This window comes from Sander lucioperca, chromosome 4 (genome assembly GCF_008315115.2).
Source record: "Sander lucioperca isolate FBNREF2018 chromosome 4, SLUC_FBN_1.2, whole genome shotgun sequence".
In the NCBI taxonomy this organism is placed as follows: Eukaryota; Metazoa; Chordata; class Actinopteri; order Perciformes; family Percidae; genus Sander; species Sander lucioperca.
In genome coordinates this window covers 28000379-28019531 of record NC_050176.1, presented here as the reverse complement: position 1 = coordinate 28019531, position 19153 = coordinate 28000379, and the positions used below count along the sequence as shown (strand labels likewise).

At 41.9% G+C, this 19153-nt stretch overlaps 1 protein-coding gene across 7 annotated transcripts in view; it reads right to left on the bottom strand.

Annotated features, from left to right (window-relative positions):
* The window catches only part of dlc1 (DLC1 Rho GTPase activating protein), a 93706-nt gene that overhangs the window by 13423 nt on the left and 61130 nt on the right, over positions 1 to 19153 (bottom strand). For 3 of the 7 annotated variants that reach the window (XM_035999978.1, XM_035999977.1, XM_035999980.1), the window contains 2 exons: positions 3218 to 3289; positions 1463 to 1559 (listed from right to left, as the gene is read on the bottom strand). In XM_035999978.1, the coding sequence (XP_035855871.1) occupies positions 1463 to 1559; positions 3218 to 3289 (169 nt within the window). Of the gene's footprint in view, positions 1 to 1462; positions 1560 to 3217; positions 3290 to 9531; positions 9861 to 19153 lie in introns of those variants that run through there. The other 4 variants (XM_035999979.1, XM_035999981.1, XM_035999982.1 and 1 more) reach the window with 3 other exon arrangements.

Below are 19153 nucleotides of genomic sequence, written 5' to 3'. Positions count from 1 at the left end.
CTATAGCATGAATGGGTGCACTTTCAGTCTTAAGTATGATTTTACCACACGCATGCACGCTCACACACACACATGCATGCACGCACATACGTACGCACGCACACACACACACAGGTTACATTTAACCCTTGTGTTGTCTTCCCTTCAACCTTGACAAAAACACTTTTTTTCCGACGTTTGTTTTTGCTTTTTCCAACGTTTGAAATTTTTCTTCTACACATTTTCAGCGCTTATTTCTACGTCCCATATTTTCTGATATAAAACAAAAATTTAAAACGGGTCAATGTGACCCAAAGTCAACACAAAGGTTAAAATGGGCTTAAAATATTCCAGCTGCCTGATTTTTCCTAAAACACAAACCTCTCTTCACCAAGAGGATGTATGATGGCAGAATGGATGAAACAGGATGAAAAAAGAAGAGGGAAAGAGAAAGACAGAGGGTGAGCTTGGGTGCACCCAGGCTGGCTAATGAGCTGCTGAAGGATAATCTCCACATAAGCGGGAAGAGAATGAGAGGGAGACAGAAAAGGAGAGGGCGAGGAGAATGAAATCTGCTGGAGTGGTGACGAAAAGTTGGGGAGGGGACAGAAAGCTTATCCCCCCCAGCCACCTGGAGAAGAGAGGGTGGTGGTGGTGGGGTCCATCCTCCAGAGAGCTTTTAGAGCAGATCATGTAACAATGGAGAGATGAAGGGATGGGAACTGGGGGAGAGTTGGGTGTGTGGGGAGGGGGTAAAAGGCTGCCAAGAGAAGAATCACTCAGATGATAGCTTCCAGATGTATGGAGGGACACCTGCTGTGGTTTATTACTCAGAGGTGGAATTTGATGAAGGAGGCAACTTCATTAAAGAGCCATTACCTCCTCCTCATATGCTAAATGCAGTAATATTGCAGGGACACCAACTAGGATGCAAACCTTCAATGACACTCACTGCCATTTTGCCCTTTTTCACATACACTGACTAAGATGTCTGGAACTTCATACAAACAACGTTTTGAAACAATGTATTCACCAGTTGTGGGTTAGCAAATGAGGCAGCGTCATATGTCTCCTCTAACATGAAAAGAAAGACTGAATTTAGAGAGCATTGCGTGATCGTAGCATCCAGCAGTGAAATTTGAGATTTGAAAAAAAAAAAAAGGTTTGAGATATGTGATACAAAATGACTGAGGTAAACACTATCAGAGAACGAAGAAAATTAAGATAAAGAGGGAATCAGATGTGGACGAAGTAAATGGAGAGAGAAGATACAGTGCATGGCTCCAACGTGCTTATCATGTCATTCTTTCATCTTATCGGCGACTTTCCAAAGCGTGGCCCCTTTTGAAGTCATGTCCTTATGGTTTCATTTCGGGGGAAACGAGAGATTGAAACAGAATAAGAAGAATAAGAAAAATGGCGCATAACATCAAAAGAAAGTGAAAAGCTGTGTTGAAAGGTTCAGTATGACTTGTAATCTCACCTGCAGAGAGCCTCAATAGCGTCCCGATCGAGGAAGTCGTGGTCTCTGGTGACTGAAGAGATGTCGATGGGAAACTGGGCATCTAAACAGAGAGGGTCTGATTAGTGTGGGCATCTCCCTGCCGCTGATTGGAGCAATGTGTTCAGATAAAACAAAAGATACAATCCCTAGCCTCAAAAACACCAACCCACTCCAACACCCACCAGGGCCTTCCGTCCTACCTTCTGCCCCCCCGCGCCCAATACAGCCTTCACAAAATGCTAAAAGAGGAAGTAGCATCTTAGCCGACCAAACAAACACAGCTGCAGCTTTCAGACCCGGCAGGCAAGGGGGATGTGGAGCACAGAGGGAGAGAACAGGGGATTGATTGAAGAATGACAATAGGTACTCCACCGCTGCTCAGAGGTCCCACTTCCTTTTCTCCCTCTTTCTCCCTAGTCTACCTCATTACAGTAACAGGATCACTTGTTATTCACTGAGTCGCAGCATTAGTAATGGCACACAGTTAAGGTGTGCCTTAAATCATAAAGAATATGCACACAGTCTGGTCTGATCAGGACGGGTGAACAGATTTTACGATGTTTTCTGGAAAGCGTTGGCCCAACCCAAAATGGGAATCTTGCATCTAAACCGCCGGGGGCGAAGTTGATAAGAAAATGCTACCAGCACCTTAGCTTACTGTACTGAATCAGGCCTATCACTCTGCTTATCTTTAGTGGGGCAATAGTCTTGACAGCACAGACAATAGATATTATATATAGGGAAGGAAAAATGTGTCATGCATCGGCACAAATTCCTACTTGTGTGGAGAGGGCTGCAAGCAACAAACCAGTGAGAATGTAAAATCTGCATAGTGATTGATTGTGGTTTGCACTTTTGTCTTGCTGTTTGTGTATGTATAAAAACAGTCTCATCACCTGTGCAGAAACACAATGAGCCTTCCTTTCAAATAGGAAACCTTTCACGGTTAAGTGGCAACAAGCAATGGCCCGTTGACAATGGTAGCTTGGTCCTGCTGTCATCGTCCTGTAGTTACATAAGGCCAACTGGTATGCCCATGGCATACCATAATATTGTTGGGAGTATTTCGGTGAGTGTGTATTTAAAACTCAAGGGTCAGGCAAAGCATTCTTTCTCAACCACGTCTCATTGTATGAGTAACTTGAGAGGTAAGAAAGACCTTTGGTCCTCAAAGAGTTACTAGGTAGGTTACAATATAGCCAATGTTTAAAATATAGTGTGCTATGGTTTCTATGGTTTATATGGCTTTTCCTGCATAAGCACAGCAAAGCACTGGTACTAAGGAAAAACACACCCTTTACTCCTCAGGAATGTTATGCTGTGTGTGGTATGTATGCATGCACAGGCGCAAGTGTGCATGTTGGTGTTTTGTGTGCTTGACAAAGGACATAGTGGTCTTCTGTATGAGTTAAATGACTACTACTCAAATTTATAAGAAAAATGAACAAGGTTCTACATTCATGAAATCTTTATTTAATAAAAATTCAAGAAATTGTTTTATTAATTACCTAACATTAGTAGATCTGCCTAACTGACTTTAGTTATGCTTTTTTTACGCCTGCAGAGTGTGGTAAGATAACAGCCTTTCAAAAATACTTACAGATCACTGAAGTAACAACATGACTTAATTCCTACCGTAACCCGGCTTTCTAATATCAGCATCAACTTTCTATCTTCATTATTGCCACATGGGGTGGGAGAGTGGGTTGGAGGATGTCTCACAGGGGTACTTACCTTCATAAAGTTGGGCGTACTGTGGGAACCCTGCTGCTCGGAGCCAGGTACAGGCCTCTTTGGCTTCGATCTCTGCAGAGGAGAAAAGGTGGAAGAAAACAAAAGCATGTTAGAAGCATGTTAGGTGTTGTGGGAGACACTTCAATTCACCTGAACCGAAAATATAATCAATGTTGATAATGAAATCCTCTGACACAAAGAGTTTTTATCATCACTTACGCATCAATTGAAACATTTGGAAAAAGGTTATCCTGTCAAAACTCTGAAACTGAGCAGTCCAGCATGCTAGCAGCTTATCAAATGTAAACCCATTGACCTTATTAGCTATCTCACACATGGTCACTCTCCTCTCACATGCTTCTAAAGCTAGAGCTCACAGCATCATTCGTGCAAATTGTGTTAATGCCCTGACACGCCAAGTGTGTGCCACTTAAGCTCCTTATCCAGGTATGGTGGTGGTATTTGTTGTTCACAACGAGATCTACAACAGAAAACATCTGTCAGGAGCCTTTCCCCATATGACACGACTGTATACATGTATCAAGATATTTTAATGTTTTTACAACACGTCTTGCGAATGCAGTGCTGCCCTCCAAAGGTTTAACATACACGTCAGATGCATGTTTCTCAAGTGTCTATCGGTGCCATTACTAAAGTCGAACATGTTCACAACGCTTCTCCAACAGTGCCAGACAAACTCTTCATAACCCTTAAACACAAGGTGTGACATTTGGGCTTGTTGTGTTAAGTACCGACTGAATGTTGAGGTCCACTGTGTTAGAGGAGCCATGGTGATGTCTCCCAATTATCTGTGAAAGCCCTTTAGTTGACGTATGCCAAATGGCTGCCCACACCCCAGTCTCCTCAATTGCCTCATCACCCCCACAGCCAGCAGTTTGTAGAAAGAAGACAGACAGATGTCTCCAGGCCTCTGGGATCTGAATTTACAATGTCCTCTTTAGTGGAATGACAGCAAGTACAAATATGGCACAACCTTGAGAAAAACTTGTAAACAAAACCAGTGGAACAAAGGCAGGAAAAGAAACGTATAGAATGACTGCAAAAAGCTAAATACTTGCTAATATACTGTGTGTGAAGTCTGAATGTATGGCAGGATAGTTAAAAGTCTCTATTTCAAATTCTACAATCCTTGCATTGAGACATAATAGTGATGTCCTTTACACTTTAAGTAGGGGTGCTATGTTTGGCTGAGTGTGGCTGAGCTAATAGCAACCACCGGTAAAAAAAAATGCAGTGTAGTTTATTTTATCTTGGAAAGACTAGCAGTTCCACCTCATTTTGAGGCTAAATTACACCAAGAAACTGTTAGATTAGGTTTTAGCTCAAGCTCAAACACGGGAGCATAAAAAGGAAAACAGACTATGCCTGAAGAGAGACTAAAGAACTTTCAGTATTTTGGTGAACTACAGAGATAATACAAAGATAAATGTGTAATAAATAATGTCAAACAAGTGAGGCACTGAAAAGTGGAAATTGACCTGATGTGGACAAAAGACAGGTAACCATAAACTACTGTCAGACAGAAAAGTCAGAAGAAGTCTACTGCTGCAAAGGGTCTCGGCTCAACTATATACGAGCATTTACATACCAACAACAAGCCTAGACGGCAGACAAACCCACTAACAACAAGGTGTGACCGGGTGTGACACGACCAAGACAGGACCTCCCCTCTGCCATTGCAGGGGCCAACACTCCTGAAGCAACCACTGAGACCAGCATGCACCTATGTGTCAAATAACACATTAACAACTATGTTTTAATTTTGATTTATTTGACAAATGAGCTCTAGTTTTCCTGGTGGATGTGAAGTGTCTCAGAAGCTGTGTTTGGTGGGTGTGTTGAGCCTCGTATTTTTAGAGCGTGGTGAACCCAAAGGAACGTAGAAACCAAGGGGTAATTATACCAACATTCTTGAAAGCAAGCACTGCATTGAGCCAAAGATTCTTGTGTATCTGTGTGTGTGTGACTGTGTGCACATGCAAGTCTGTGTGTGTTTGCAAAGACCGACCTCATGCTTAAAGACAAACCACTCAAAAGACAGTAAGGCTATTGAAATGCAAATTGGACATACAAACATGTGGTTAGCTTTCCACCCCCAAACTCCGAAAAGAGGGCTATGGGATCCAATAAGGCCTTTGGAGGGAAGCTATCCAGAGACACACCCCATTGGACTAGAATGTGTGTCAAATCTACTTTACAGTGATATAATGTGGACTCGGTGTGCCTTGGAAACAAAATAATGACAACCGTATTCACTACGCAGATGGACAAAACTGAATATTTACCACTGCAGCGCATTGTGTCTCCATTCATTCACAGAGTGAAGCAAGAATATTTTTCTATCTTTTGTTTGGCTGCAGGAAGTGGACAAGGGCATGGGGCATCTGGCACAAACAACCTTACAATAGAGCTGCACACACATACAGTCTTATGTATCTGGAATTAAAAGAAAAAGCCATAAAAGATGTTTACAAGAATATCAAAGGCTCATTAAAATGTCACCCTACAACATCCCACTTTTACATTTCTGTCTGAATCGATAACTTGAGATTCATCTGTGCATCTTATTTTTTGTCATCCCCCACTGTCCACCCCAATTCCTTCGCCCTCGCTAGGGAACTACCTCACTTCCTCTTCCTGCTTCCTTCACAGGAAGAGAGCCGAGCGGCGCTGCAGTGACCGCCGACCGCCCTGCTGTAAGGCCCTGCCTTCGTTTGTTCCTAGCCAGATAATAGGCGGGGAGTCAGCCAAGACAAACACTGGCTCCGGTGATTGTGTGGGCTTACCAAAGTCCTCATGGCTCAAAAAAAGCTACAGAGCAACACTGAACAAATGCAGCGAGAAATGTTGATCACCGAGGTATCCTCAAATAGAAAACTGAAGTACACTACCTTGATAATGATAGTAATATTTGGTCTACATGTGCCAAGTTTGTTAAAGAACAACAGATTACAAATGTGAGAGGAGACGGGTCATCACCAAAGTTTTAAAGTTAACAGTTACAGTACCGAAAATACTACATGTCAAATTAATTATGTTACAGTTGACCACACGTCCTTATGTGAAGTGTAATTTCTGGAGGACACATTCCTTTACATGTTTAAAAAAAATCTTTCCTGTAGTAACAACTGTTAGGAATGAATGCAAGTGCCGATACATTTAGTTCTTCTAAATTACATAGCAGTCCACAAGAACTTTGAGCCTTTTGTCATTTTGACCACAGTGACTTGACTACGAGCTATAGGAGCAACATAAGGTATCAACAGCATGCCATTTTCTGACCTTCTGCTTAACCAAACCTTTCTCCTGTTTGGTCAACTTATCACCATCTCTGGTTGCAGCCTGGTCATCTTGAAGACAGACAGACAAACAAACAGCTGGATAGGTTGATATACATGAATCTGAACACAGACCAGAACTTGTGGTCCTGCTGAGGGAGGCCACACAAAAGGTTGTCTGAAACATGTATGTCAGGTGGGACCTAGAGAAAGACGGATATGGAGCTAAAACTGAACTGGCCTCATAAGGACAAGTTAAATGGAATACATGTTATGATCTCTGATAATTTAGACAAATGTAATGTAAATGTATTACTTGGTGGACAGAAATGCATACAAATCCTCTCAGTTGGAATGGAAATAGTTGGAATGGAGATAGCCGCACAATAGTTCTGGCTGATGTGAACAAGCAAAAACAACACAGTGAGACACGCTCCTTCTCAGTGGGAAAGAAAGATGAGAGCGCTTATCAGCAGATAACATGTCTAATAAGAGTCAAGCCAATGCTAATAGAGATTACATATGGATCACAAGTGGCTTTTCTCCTGGAATTTGGCCAAAGCCGAACTGGTGGGCTGCCAGGCAGGGTTAAGCTTCACTCCCTGCCCAGTGGTATCAACTTCTAAAATTACCCATCATAGTCTTTTCCCTGCTCTCGCCCTCGTCTCCTCTGCTCTCTCTGCTTATTACAATTCTGCTCGCCCCTTCTCTTCTCTCCTTTCCTGTGGCAGGAAATTCTCACAATTGCTGGCCAAAGTTTCCCTCCATTGCAGGAGGCAGCGGGATCTGGCTTGGCTGAGTCTGAATACTCAGCTCCAGTGGGAGTTTGTCAGCAGCTAGCAAACAAAGGATGCTGCTCCCCACCTCAAAGGCCCTGCTACATACATAGCAAACTGGAGGTCAAGAGGCTGAATACAGTTATCACTACTGGGGCTGGGGCTTTGAAGTTAGCAGATTAAGAAGAATGCTTGACTAACAACTGTTGTGAATTGAGGTGGCTTATCTGGAATTACCCGATCATCATTGGTTCTCAAAGAGCCGACTGTAAACCAACCCAAAAGGCAGGCAGAGGGTTCTTATCAACTCCAGGTCTGAGTGGCTCATTTCTGAAGGAGCTGCAAAGTGGGTCTAGACAGGTGATGTGATAAACCAAGCCAGACTCTGTGGCTCGGCAGTAATCTACAACAAGCAAAGCCAGGAGCCTGGATGTTTGTCCTTCACTCCTGATGTGTCCATGAACTTAAAGAAACGGGTTTCTGATTGATTTGTGATCTGACACTTTGTGAAACTATTTTATCAACAGCCGCAATGTCCTTAACAGCTTGAATCTGTATAATAGCATCAGGACAACTGGAGAGACAACAGCTTTTTTTTTAAACTTGGCCAATGTAAAATTCCTTTCAGTACTCTACTGGAATGCAAAAATGGGCGATAACAGATTTTCTTCCTGATGGGGTATCATGTTTTGTGATTCCACAGTTGAGACAGCTGGTGTTCACTGAGAAGGTCTGGCTGTTAGCTAAGTGAGATGATGCCAGGAATATCACCATCTGGCTGGCCTCAAGCTATGCCCCGTTGACACACTCACTCACGCACAAAAGATTAATGAGGTTTACTACCAATGGTCCTTTCCAGTTGCAGGGACAGGCCTCGGATGCACGGACACATACACATGCAAACACACAGCTGGCCCAGATGGATCATCGCAGAGCTAAGTCTAAGTCCACAGGCCCCTGTGCCCCCTGACGACAGATTTATGCTCACACGGAGGGCCCTAGCCCTGATCAGGTGACCAGGCATATTCAAAGCCTGTGATAAGCTTTCCACAGCCAGATGACACCCTACCCACCCCCCCCACTTGATAGCTATCAATTCATAAACAGATACCAGGACAGCCTGGTTCCCTTCAGCAGAGGGAAGGTAACAGCAAAAATGAACATATGTGTCTCCTCACAGGACACAAAGAAACAGTGTGCCAGCTGGATGTAAATCTTTCAGATAAGGCCCCAGCTCACTTCCAGTTTCACAAAGAGTGCAGTGTGTTTCCTTTATTTGCTTGTCTTCTCCCAACACAACCACCATCTAAACTGCTATACCATATAGTCCCATCCCTGACTGAAAGAAACAAAGAGACACGAAGCGAAAGAGTAAACAAAAATATGGTTCCATTTCTGTAACTAGACTATTCCTTCTGTTGCAAAGATCTCTTTAAGTGTGTGTAAGCATGGTGGCAGTGTCATACAGCCCCTACCTTATTAGTTAGCCTACTAGTGTGTAATGTTCATTCACCTCTCATCATGAAGGCTGGATGTCTGTGAGGGTCTTTGAACACGTTCTTAATGGTTATATGGCTCAACTGAACCTCACTGTCCTCATATCTGTTCCAGACCTGAGGTTAGCTGATAAGGAGCCATGTGTTGGAACAAACAGTTAAAACAGGTGAGACAAAGGGCCAAAGCCCACAAATCATCTTAAGTCTGCCAGCACAAGACTGAGAACGGGTTGTTATATACAGCCACAACATCCACCTCGAATCCCCCTAACGATAGCAAAGAGTCGGCAGTCAGGCAAAAAGGCACAGTTAAATAAACTGGAGGCATTGACATCGCAGACTCTTACGATACCTTTTGATAATCTTAAAAGACACAAAACAAGACCCTGTTTCCCCACACGAATCAAAGTTTAATTCAATCCAAACAAAGCTGTGTGCATAAGAGGGGAAATGTGTTGAAAGATTTTTCTTAAAGATAGGAAGCTCGCAGGGTCGTGTGTAACTTAGTTACAGGTAAAAGAAACCTGGGGGGTTTAGCTGTTGTGAACAGGAGTGAGGACACTGGAGACGCGGAGGTTTGCGCAAAGCGGGGAGATTTCTTATCCGACAGCCCGCAGCGCTGCGCCGTAAAGACGACTCAAAGAGTGCTTTACTTACAGGTAGAATTCAAACAAACATGTTCACTTTAAATAGAAAACCATCAAAAATAATTAATTTAAAGTAAATTTATGGAATTGACTTACGTGTTAATATCATTTTTTTTATGTCTTGGTCGCGACCAGCCTCAGCATTTAAAACCAAAGTCCCGGCTGCGCCCCGGCAGGCTACGGCTGTCCACCGTCAGGTCTACTCCACTGTTAGGACGAAGCCCGCATGATAGATCCAGCGTACACAAAATTCTAACTATACAGTCGGTTGCAAATGTCCTCTGACCGTTACGCGAGACAGTAAATCCATGGCTATAATTTGATTTGGCTGCGATACCCTGAACTCCACAATTCTCCAAATCCTTCCAACGCTGCGAGTCCCTGAATGAAGCGGTCCCCAGCAGGAATGTGAATGGAGTAGTGTGATTCAAGCTTTAGGAATGGGCAACTCTGCCGTGGCTCCACCCCCACCCGCTTCGCTGCTCCCCACCTGATAAGGAGCTGGAGACACACACGCATCCACTCAGACCAACCTCAGCACATCATTATGTGTGGAGAAGATAGTTTATAACGATTACGATATATCATGTCATAACAGTGGGTCAAAGCGCACTAACCATGCCACCAAATCGTCCTTTTTTTGGTTTCTGGTCTGCATTTCATCTATCCGTTGATAGTCTTACTAATTTACTAATTTACTAATTTTAATTAACTGATTTGACTTGTTCTTAACAAATATGCCGAACAAACGTTACCTATATAAAATCGAAAGTGATTAACTGTGCTCCCCAGGACTCCCTTCTATTCATTTCAGCTCCTGCCTCGTCTGAGCCTCAACCGCCTCCCCTAATAGGCAGCAATTGACACGGAGGATGGTGCCCAGTTTGCATATCATTAGAAAATACTGGAGACAACTGGGACACGCTCTTTTGTGACACGAGATTAGTCAGAAAAGCGCAAGTGGCGCAATGAAAGGAGAACTGTTGTAGGTATGGTAATGACTCTGGCCCTGCCCCTGTCCACAGGTTGACTCTACGATAACACATTCAGTCAGATTTTAGTTAGTCGTGATGATGTAATCACTTTGATTGCACCATACTTTGTAAGCACCTACAAAGAAAGTCAATACAATTGCTATAATTAGTAGGCTAATTACTATAACAATATAAGTTTAAATTTGCCCTGAGATATACAGGAGTACTTTATATAGGCTAAACATTTTATGTTTACCTCTACGTTTCTTTTTTCCCCTGCCAGAACAAAGATAATGGTTTTATGCAACTGTATAATTCACAATCCATGCCTCATTTGAATAAGAAAGTGTTGAAACCACGCTAATATTTTTCAGGAACTTTTCATCCAGTTTTCCAATAACTCCATAAAGATGTCAGCGTTTGGCATGAGCCAGGTCTGTGTTATTGCCATGGTAACACACAGGCACTGAGGTGGTGCAAAAAGGGAAAGCCAGACGAGTCAACATGTGGCAGGGAAATACATGTAATCCAAAACTTGGACTGCAAGGGGGGAAAGGATGATGCAGACAATCCTGGCTAACTGGGCAGTCTGTTGTTGGCTGCCACACCGGTCCCAGCTGACTGAGGAGTCACAAGTGATTCACCCAAAAGAGATCCTGCCAGCTATTAAAGTGAGCAAAATCACGATGCCCAGAGGCCCCAGCTGTAAAACCTGTGAAATATAATGGAGTTTAATATGCTTTATATCTGTAATTGGTGTTGACAGTACTTTTTATGCAGCACCACACCTCCATAATAAGTCTACTTGTATTTCTGTTATTGGAGTTTGTTCAACAGAGTTTTACCTCTTTGGTGTTTGACAAAAACAGTCATATATATATATATATATATATATATATATATATATATATATATATATATATATATATATTATAATTATAATAATTAATAATTATATTATATACATATAATATAAAAAAACAAGAAATATTTACTTTTTCAGTGCAATAACAATATGGCCATTTCCATATTTGATGTGATTTTTTTTATTTTTTATTTTGCAGTTATTATTATTAGAAGTAAAGCTAATGTAAACGAAACAAGGTTAAAACAAGCAGCTTTTCATATTGCAGTCTAAAAAATAGCTGATGAAGTTTTCTGATTTTCTGATTAAGATCAGGAAATATTCCACAAAAGAGTAAGTAAACAATACTATGAGTCTGACAAAGCATCAACTTAGAATACTTGACAGTTGATACTATCAAAAATTGAATACTTGATGGTACGGATACATTTTAGCCAGTACTCAAAATGTATTGAGGTTCGCTGCCTAAGTATATCCAGCTAAAGCATTATATATCAATAATACGTCAATGGAAAACGTGATTTCATGAGCTCATAAACGGAGGGGTTTTATCCCAAATCTGTAACCTTAAGGGAAGGAGAAAGATAATTATGGTCTATTAGTGTGTGTGTGTGTGTGTGTGTGTGTGTGTGTGAAAAAGAGAGAGAGGGATTGGGGAAGGATAGAGAGAGACAAAAAGTAAAGAGAGGAAGGAGAGATGAAGACAGATTACCAAACAAGGCCAAATCCCTGAGCCACAATACCCGACCACCCAGAGGCTGCACCCAAAACCCTAGTCTGGATCAATGGAAGTACATTTCCAGGATAATTGCCTGACATCCGGTGCATGGCCTTCCGCTCGCTGTGTGTTGCCGTTCTTAAACTCTGTTCGCTTCGGGAATCAACAACAAACTTCGAGCTAGCAAGTGACTGAGATGGGTCAACAACCACGCGCAGAGTTTGCGTTCTCAAGATGTTTTGTGGTGATAAATACACAATAATGCCTGCGATTGTTGATGAATATGTGTGGTAAAGTGTGAGAGATCAGACAAGCAGACTGCCACTGCTGCCAGTTGCTCTAGGCCAAATGAGTGTCTCTTTACAGTGTCTACAATTTTCATTCATCAAAGCTCGTCAGAGTCAGGCGCTTGTTTGGCTTATGATTCAGATACAGATCAAATACACGCTGGTGTAATGAGGGCTTTGGACAAAAGAGAGGAAATGAGGAGATGCATCAATGTTACAGCAGGCAGACACAAGGGATTAAGCCTGCATTACATGTAACTGTTCCCTGTAAAGGGAATAAAAACAAACACTTTTACCATGGCATGGTAAGGGAAGTTTCAGTGGCTTATCTCATGATTCATAGTACATTTTACTCATGTCTCTAGCTGTTCTGAATTATCACTTCTATTTTGAAAAAAAAAAACCCAGGTGTGAAATCAAAATAAACCACAGGCATTTGATTTGAATAAAATTGGCCTTGTATGCACCAACAACTTGTTGTTGCTGGATTGTTGGGTAAAGCTACTGTTGTAGGTTGTAAACTTTACAGTGTCACCTCTGACCCTGAGACACAGAGGGAGGAAAAAAGAGGAACTTTAAAAAAAACTTTACTGTCAAATAGATAGAAATAAAGAGACAATTGTAATATTAAACCACAACAAAAAGACAGAAAAACAAAAACAGAAAAGTGAGAGAAAGACGAAAAAAATGTTGGCCGCCATGGAAAGTCCTCCTCTGGGTTTGCCTCGGGGTTTACGCTCCCCTCCTCTACCAGTCCTAACCCCAGGGAGCGGGGCCAGGTGAGGGTCAGCGGACGGACGTGTCAGTCCAACATGCACATAAACAACCAAGGCTGTGTCAACAAAGACCCACAAAAGCGATCGTAGCAAAGGTTGTAGCAGCCATCCTGAAGATGAACATGTTAGGTGTGTGTGTGTGTGTGTGTGTGTGTGTCTAAGTGTCTGAACGGCTATAATCTGATTTTCTTTTTGTGGTTGAGATTTTTTAGATAACGGGCCCATAAAGATGTTTTCCATTACAGATAGGTAGCCCATAAAGAAATCAAAAGCAGGGAAGAAAGGGGCATTTATGTTTTTATTACAATGCTACTTTGTCATTTACTCTGTGTGTGTGTGTGTGTGTGTGTGTGTGCGTGCGTGATTGTGTTTTATTTTAAAGCAAGGTACTGCCACTGTCTTGAAAGATGAATCTAAATGCCTCCAATGACAAGTGTGTGTCTTCACCCTTTCACTGATGCAGTTTGAGATGAGTTTGACTGCTATGTTTGTGTGTGTGTGTGTGTGTGTGTGTGTGTGTGAGAGAGAGAGAGAGAGAGAGAGAGAGAGAGAGAGAGAGAGAGAGAGAGAGAGAGAGAGGAGAATAATCTTTTCATAACAGGAATTTCCAGAAATAGCTCATCCATGGTCTTGGGGATCAGCCCAATAAGACACTGATTAGAGAGAGAGAGAGAAAGAGAGAGAGCATATGCTTCCATACACACAATGGCAAGGAGGAAGTGCAGGGAGACAGAGGCTTGGACCAGCACACACACAAACACACACACAAACAAAGGAAGTGTGAGCAGACAGCAGTCCAAATGCCTCACCGACACCCTCTCCGGGCTTTGATGGACTGACCACAATCACAATAGAGGCAGGAGGCTAAAGCCGGTGACACATCAGACGGCCGACCTTCGGCAGAAAAGGCAGTCGGACTGACTGCCTCCCCGAGTTGGCCAAAAAAAGTGCCTCGGAACAAACCGAAGCGATGCTGACTGCCGACGGCAGCTGATTGGATGAACGCGTCATGTGGGTCTGGTTTCTCCGGAAATTCAAAGCCAGACTGTCATGGCGGATCGTTCAGAATACGATCTCATATTGTACTAAAATAGTTCACCGAAACGTGTTTCTGAAAAGATTTTAAGCGAGAAATAGGCCATACAGTTGCTGAACCTGTCTTAATTTCAGATCGACAAAGGTCAGTTTAAAATTTTTCGTCAGATTTTGAGAGGCTTAGTCACGCTCATCCCGCTCGTCATTTCCGGGTTAGCACTCCACCAATCAGATTGGTCATGGAGTCCGACTGCCCGCCCTCCGACGCAACAAGTCAGGTCGGCCAAAATGAAGGCAGACAGCTTCATGGACGGACGACGGCACGGAACACACCGAACAGACTCGAGTCACTGACCTCGCCAGACTGTCCGATTATCGGGTTGGTGTGTCACTGCCTTCACACACACACACACACACACACACACACACACACACACACACACACACACACACACACACAGAGACTTACACAAACAATGGATCAGTGTTGTACTACCATGTATTTTTCATCCAGGTGGTGGGGTTAAAAAAAAAACGCTTTATGGTGGATCATCCATTTATCATGGAACTTTAACTTGTTGACCACTGCAATAAAAATCTATTTAGATTATGGCACAAGTACACAACAAACAAGCAAGAAAAATGAACCACTGAAGGAGAGTTGCAGGGACAATGGGCTTTTAAGTGATTCTGTGTATCTGTACACTTGGACACACACACACACACACACACACACACAATATTATAATAGGTTTAAGGAGGCCATTCCTCCTCTTCAAAACAAGATTGATCGTAAAGAATCTTCATACCACAGACACATTCCCATATTAAGAACCAAAGAACCTATTGAAAGTATCAGCTTTCACGTCAATTCAATTGCACATGCTGAACATATGTCGGAAAATCAACTGCAAATAAAGTCCTGCGTGTGTGAAGTACTCAACACCGTTCCAATGTCTTGCTAGAGGTTTCTCCTGAAGGTTTATTGTTTAATGTTAATTTGGATCCCCATTACCTGTTACCTTGGCAACTAGTACTCTTTCCTGTACTTGTGTAAAGCGTTATTGGGTTTCATGAAATGCGCTATATTAATCTAAGTTATTACGTTGGTTGGTACAACAAACTCTTAATGCTTTGGCTCGTGACACTGTGACAGTGATACCAGGATTAGCTCATGAAACATCCAAAGTAGGCTACGTTACTGTATGCAACACTTGCAATGCAACAATGCATCTGTAACGTATTATCTTATTGTTAATGAATCATTTTCTGTCTACGCAAAATATTCATCGCATCTATATGACCTCCCGGTAACGCTAACTCAGTAATCTACAGTGGGTAATACAGCAATGTAAAGAAAAGACCTTTACGACAGCAGGTGTGGTTAAAACACTCCCGCTTTTGACCGAAGGAGCAGCTGGAATCAACACAAACTTAAAGTTACAAATAGCCACTTTAAAATTGCTCTGTTTGTTCTTTTATATTTTGGAAAAATAGTATTTTACGGAACAAAGTCACTTGTATCTTGAAGACATTGTTCACAAAGGAAGCTCTGGATCTCCAGGAAATCCACAGGCCTGTCTTATGTCTGATCAAGATAAAGAAGTGCGGAAAAAGAACACACACACACACACACACACACACACACACACACACACACACACACAGCTTCAGATTATTGCTCATATGTTTCTTATTAGTCATGCATAGGTAAAGCAGATTAGTGATGGTTTGCTTTTAGGTGAGAGAGGGATGGCAGAGGAAGAGCAGAACCAGAGGGTAATTGTTGGAGGTTTTGAAAAAAAGACAGCGTGGTATGAAGGAGAGAAGTCAGTGTGTAACATCTAACAGTGGAAACCTCTATTCCAACTTAAAACTGCTGTGGGGTTTCTGCAAACGCTGGTTGGTTATTTCCATTAATTTTACTGCTAAGACTCCAAAACAACATTTTATGGTAAAGCGCAGTTGTTACTGGCCTAGAGTGAATGAACCAAGCGGTTTTGATTTATTTCTACAGGCAGTACAGTGGCGCAATCACATTTCAACACATAAAGAGTTACTGTGTGTGTGACCACATTTTCTAAGAATTACAAAAGGTGGAGGTCTGCTTGGGAAACCAACTCAATACTTGGGGAGTGGTTAATGATGCCAACCATATGGCTGTGAAATGAGCACACAGCAACATTTTGAGCTGTGCTGGAAATGTCCAGAATTCTTATTCCAAACCAAGTGTGGTATAATAATCACAGTTTGGAATAATGTTGTGCTCCACAGGGTCTGATTTTCCAAACAGAACAAGTTGGTTCATCAACTACATCAAAATAATTTAAACAAGATCATGCCTTATTCATCCTGTAAGACTTTAACAATCACATAACTAACACCAAAGTACTCTTCCTTGTAAAAGATGGTTTTAGTTCTGCCCGCCACACAGACCAAAGCCTTTGATTAGTGCTCCCTCTCTTGCCTTGGAAAGTCAATATAAAATATTTTGCAATTGCTCAGAAAAGAATGGAAATTTGAGGTTTCAGAGCAACTACTAAATAAACCTCAAGGTAAGATTGCTTTGTCAAGGGCTTTGCTGCTGCTGCTGTACGGAGCAGACAATTTCAGTTTGTAATTATAGCGTCCGTTGTCCGACTCTGATAATAAGCTTAGTATTTGTGAGATTGTGATGTTGTGAGATTTCTTCTATTTTCCGCTATGGATTTTCTTAATCTCATCTGCACAATCTTTATGTAATATTACTTTATTTTCTTGTGTTACTGTTGTCTTGATTTTATTGTGCAAAATAAACAAATTCAAAATTTTAATATTTCAGTGGGTGCTGATACGCGAAAATAAACAAAATGGGTTTTATTTCTATAAAAACAAAACAACGGTAGGGGAGGTGGCCAAGTAATATAATCGGTGTATGCACCGGAAACACAGACTACCGTGGCAAGCCTAATGGACTCTCCTGTGGATTTTGCCTTATTAAAGCGATGTCAGGTTTAAAACAATCATTCTCGGACAAAAATGTAATGACAGCCGTCCCTAAGAATGTAATGTTTGTTGACATCATGGTGAATTGGTCTGGATTAAGACAGACTTGGCATATACCTGGAGATGTTGGCATGGGTGTCAAAGGTATGCCAGCTACCTTTCAGCAGCAATGAATCATGGGTGGAAGATTTAAGTTGCAATGAGATGACGAGCCCTGCAGCAATAGTGTGGAGGGCTAACAGTGTATGAACTAGGTACAAGGTGGGATGGATGTCGGATATGCCAAAGAGACAGGAGATATTTCACATCAGGGGGAAAATAATTGGTGCACATGTGTGTATGTTTCTGGATGTATGCCTGTTTTTTCTGTTTGTATGAGTAGTATGTTATTATCTTTTAAATATATGCCTGTGTGTCCGGAATGTGCAAATCCACACTGAGGTGTCTGATAACACATTTTTACAATAGAAAGGGCAGAACTCTCTTGCCTTTTCTATTTTCTTTCCTGTTTTGACTTTGGTCATGGACACCTAGACATGTTGAGCGAAGACCAAATTCCAATGTACCATATGTCCATTCTTTCTCTGTGCAGAATCAGTGAGTGAGTAACGCAGGAAGTTAATGCTTTAGTCTTCCCTGCCGTAACCCATGACCTCCTTTGAACCCTGACCTCTAGCGAGCCACGTGACAAACCATGCATTCATCTAAGCTGTCATGACAAACACAAACCAGGTTCAGCTGGAAGATTATCACTGATTCGGAGGCTCCTTCGCAAAAGTGCATCGAGCAGGTTTGAATTTCAGAGTGATTTCTTCCAGCTCCCAACTTCATACAGCTTCTGTCTTGTGTCGTTTTTCAGAAGATAAGATGAGAGATAGTGCTGCTGCAGATCAAAGAGAGATGGGATAAAGGACAGGCGCACCACGACAAATCCTATACCCAAACCAAAATTATGATGTGCCTAAAATCAATTCCCCATCTCTTCTTCATTGTAGAGAACCTTGAAAAAACTGATGCGTTGACACTACATGAACCCGGATGAAAAATCTTGTCACTTAAAATCTACTTGTGATAATTTAAAACACATCTATTCATTTCATTTCTGACCTTCTCGAAGTTAGTTAACCTCTAAGTTATTTATTTTTATTTTCAGGGGGCGTTATCAATGGATGCAGACTGTAGTTGTGAATTATACAGTTAGCATTTACTGCATAGGTGTGTTGGCCTAAGACACACATATGCCTTACAAAAAAATACTAGTGTCACTGAAATTTGCTTATTGACAAAAACACCCAGTGCCATTGTACTTCTACTGATTGCTGGTCTTCTTTTCCTCTAGGTAAAACACTTAATTACACGTAATTTTCCACCCTCCAGCTCAGGGGCTGACAAAGCACAGCAGGAAGACGAACATCAACCAGTGGAAATTAACTCATTGCTTATGTAAAAACCATGACCTACTAAACTAGAGATGGACGTGAGAATCGCTTGACAAATGCCTTGCACATGCAGGAATTAGAGATTAGAGATTCAGGCAGAGTTAGTTCTTTGTGTGACTGAGCAAACCCACGTATGTACATACATTTATTTGAAAGCTTGGCATATTTTTAAGGTAGACTTCTGTAAGCATTAACCAACAAGGAAGGTTTTTGATATGATTATGAATAGCTTTTACTTCAGTTGGAAAATCTAAATGTTTGTCTTTATGCATAGCTGACCCAAACCTATTGTGTAGGAATCTAAGTAATCTGATGTATTAAGCCAAATAAAAATAAACAGAAGGAAAGTGTATTGTGTATGTGTTTAGCTGTGTCAGGAGTAGGCAGCATCCCTGTAGGTATGCAGTGGACAGAAACTTGTTATAAATGGACAGTGACCCATTGATGGTAACTAGTACTCAGGGTCAAGCACTTTAATGACCAAATAAAATGACTAAGGTATGTATTGGTTTTGTGAATGAATTCTGTTTTTGATACAAGGTTTTCAGTCAACAACAATCGCATACAATGTCAGTAGCTCAGTCCGTAGGGACTTGGCTTGGGAACCGGAGGGTGGGCGGTTCAAGTCCCTGTACGGAC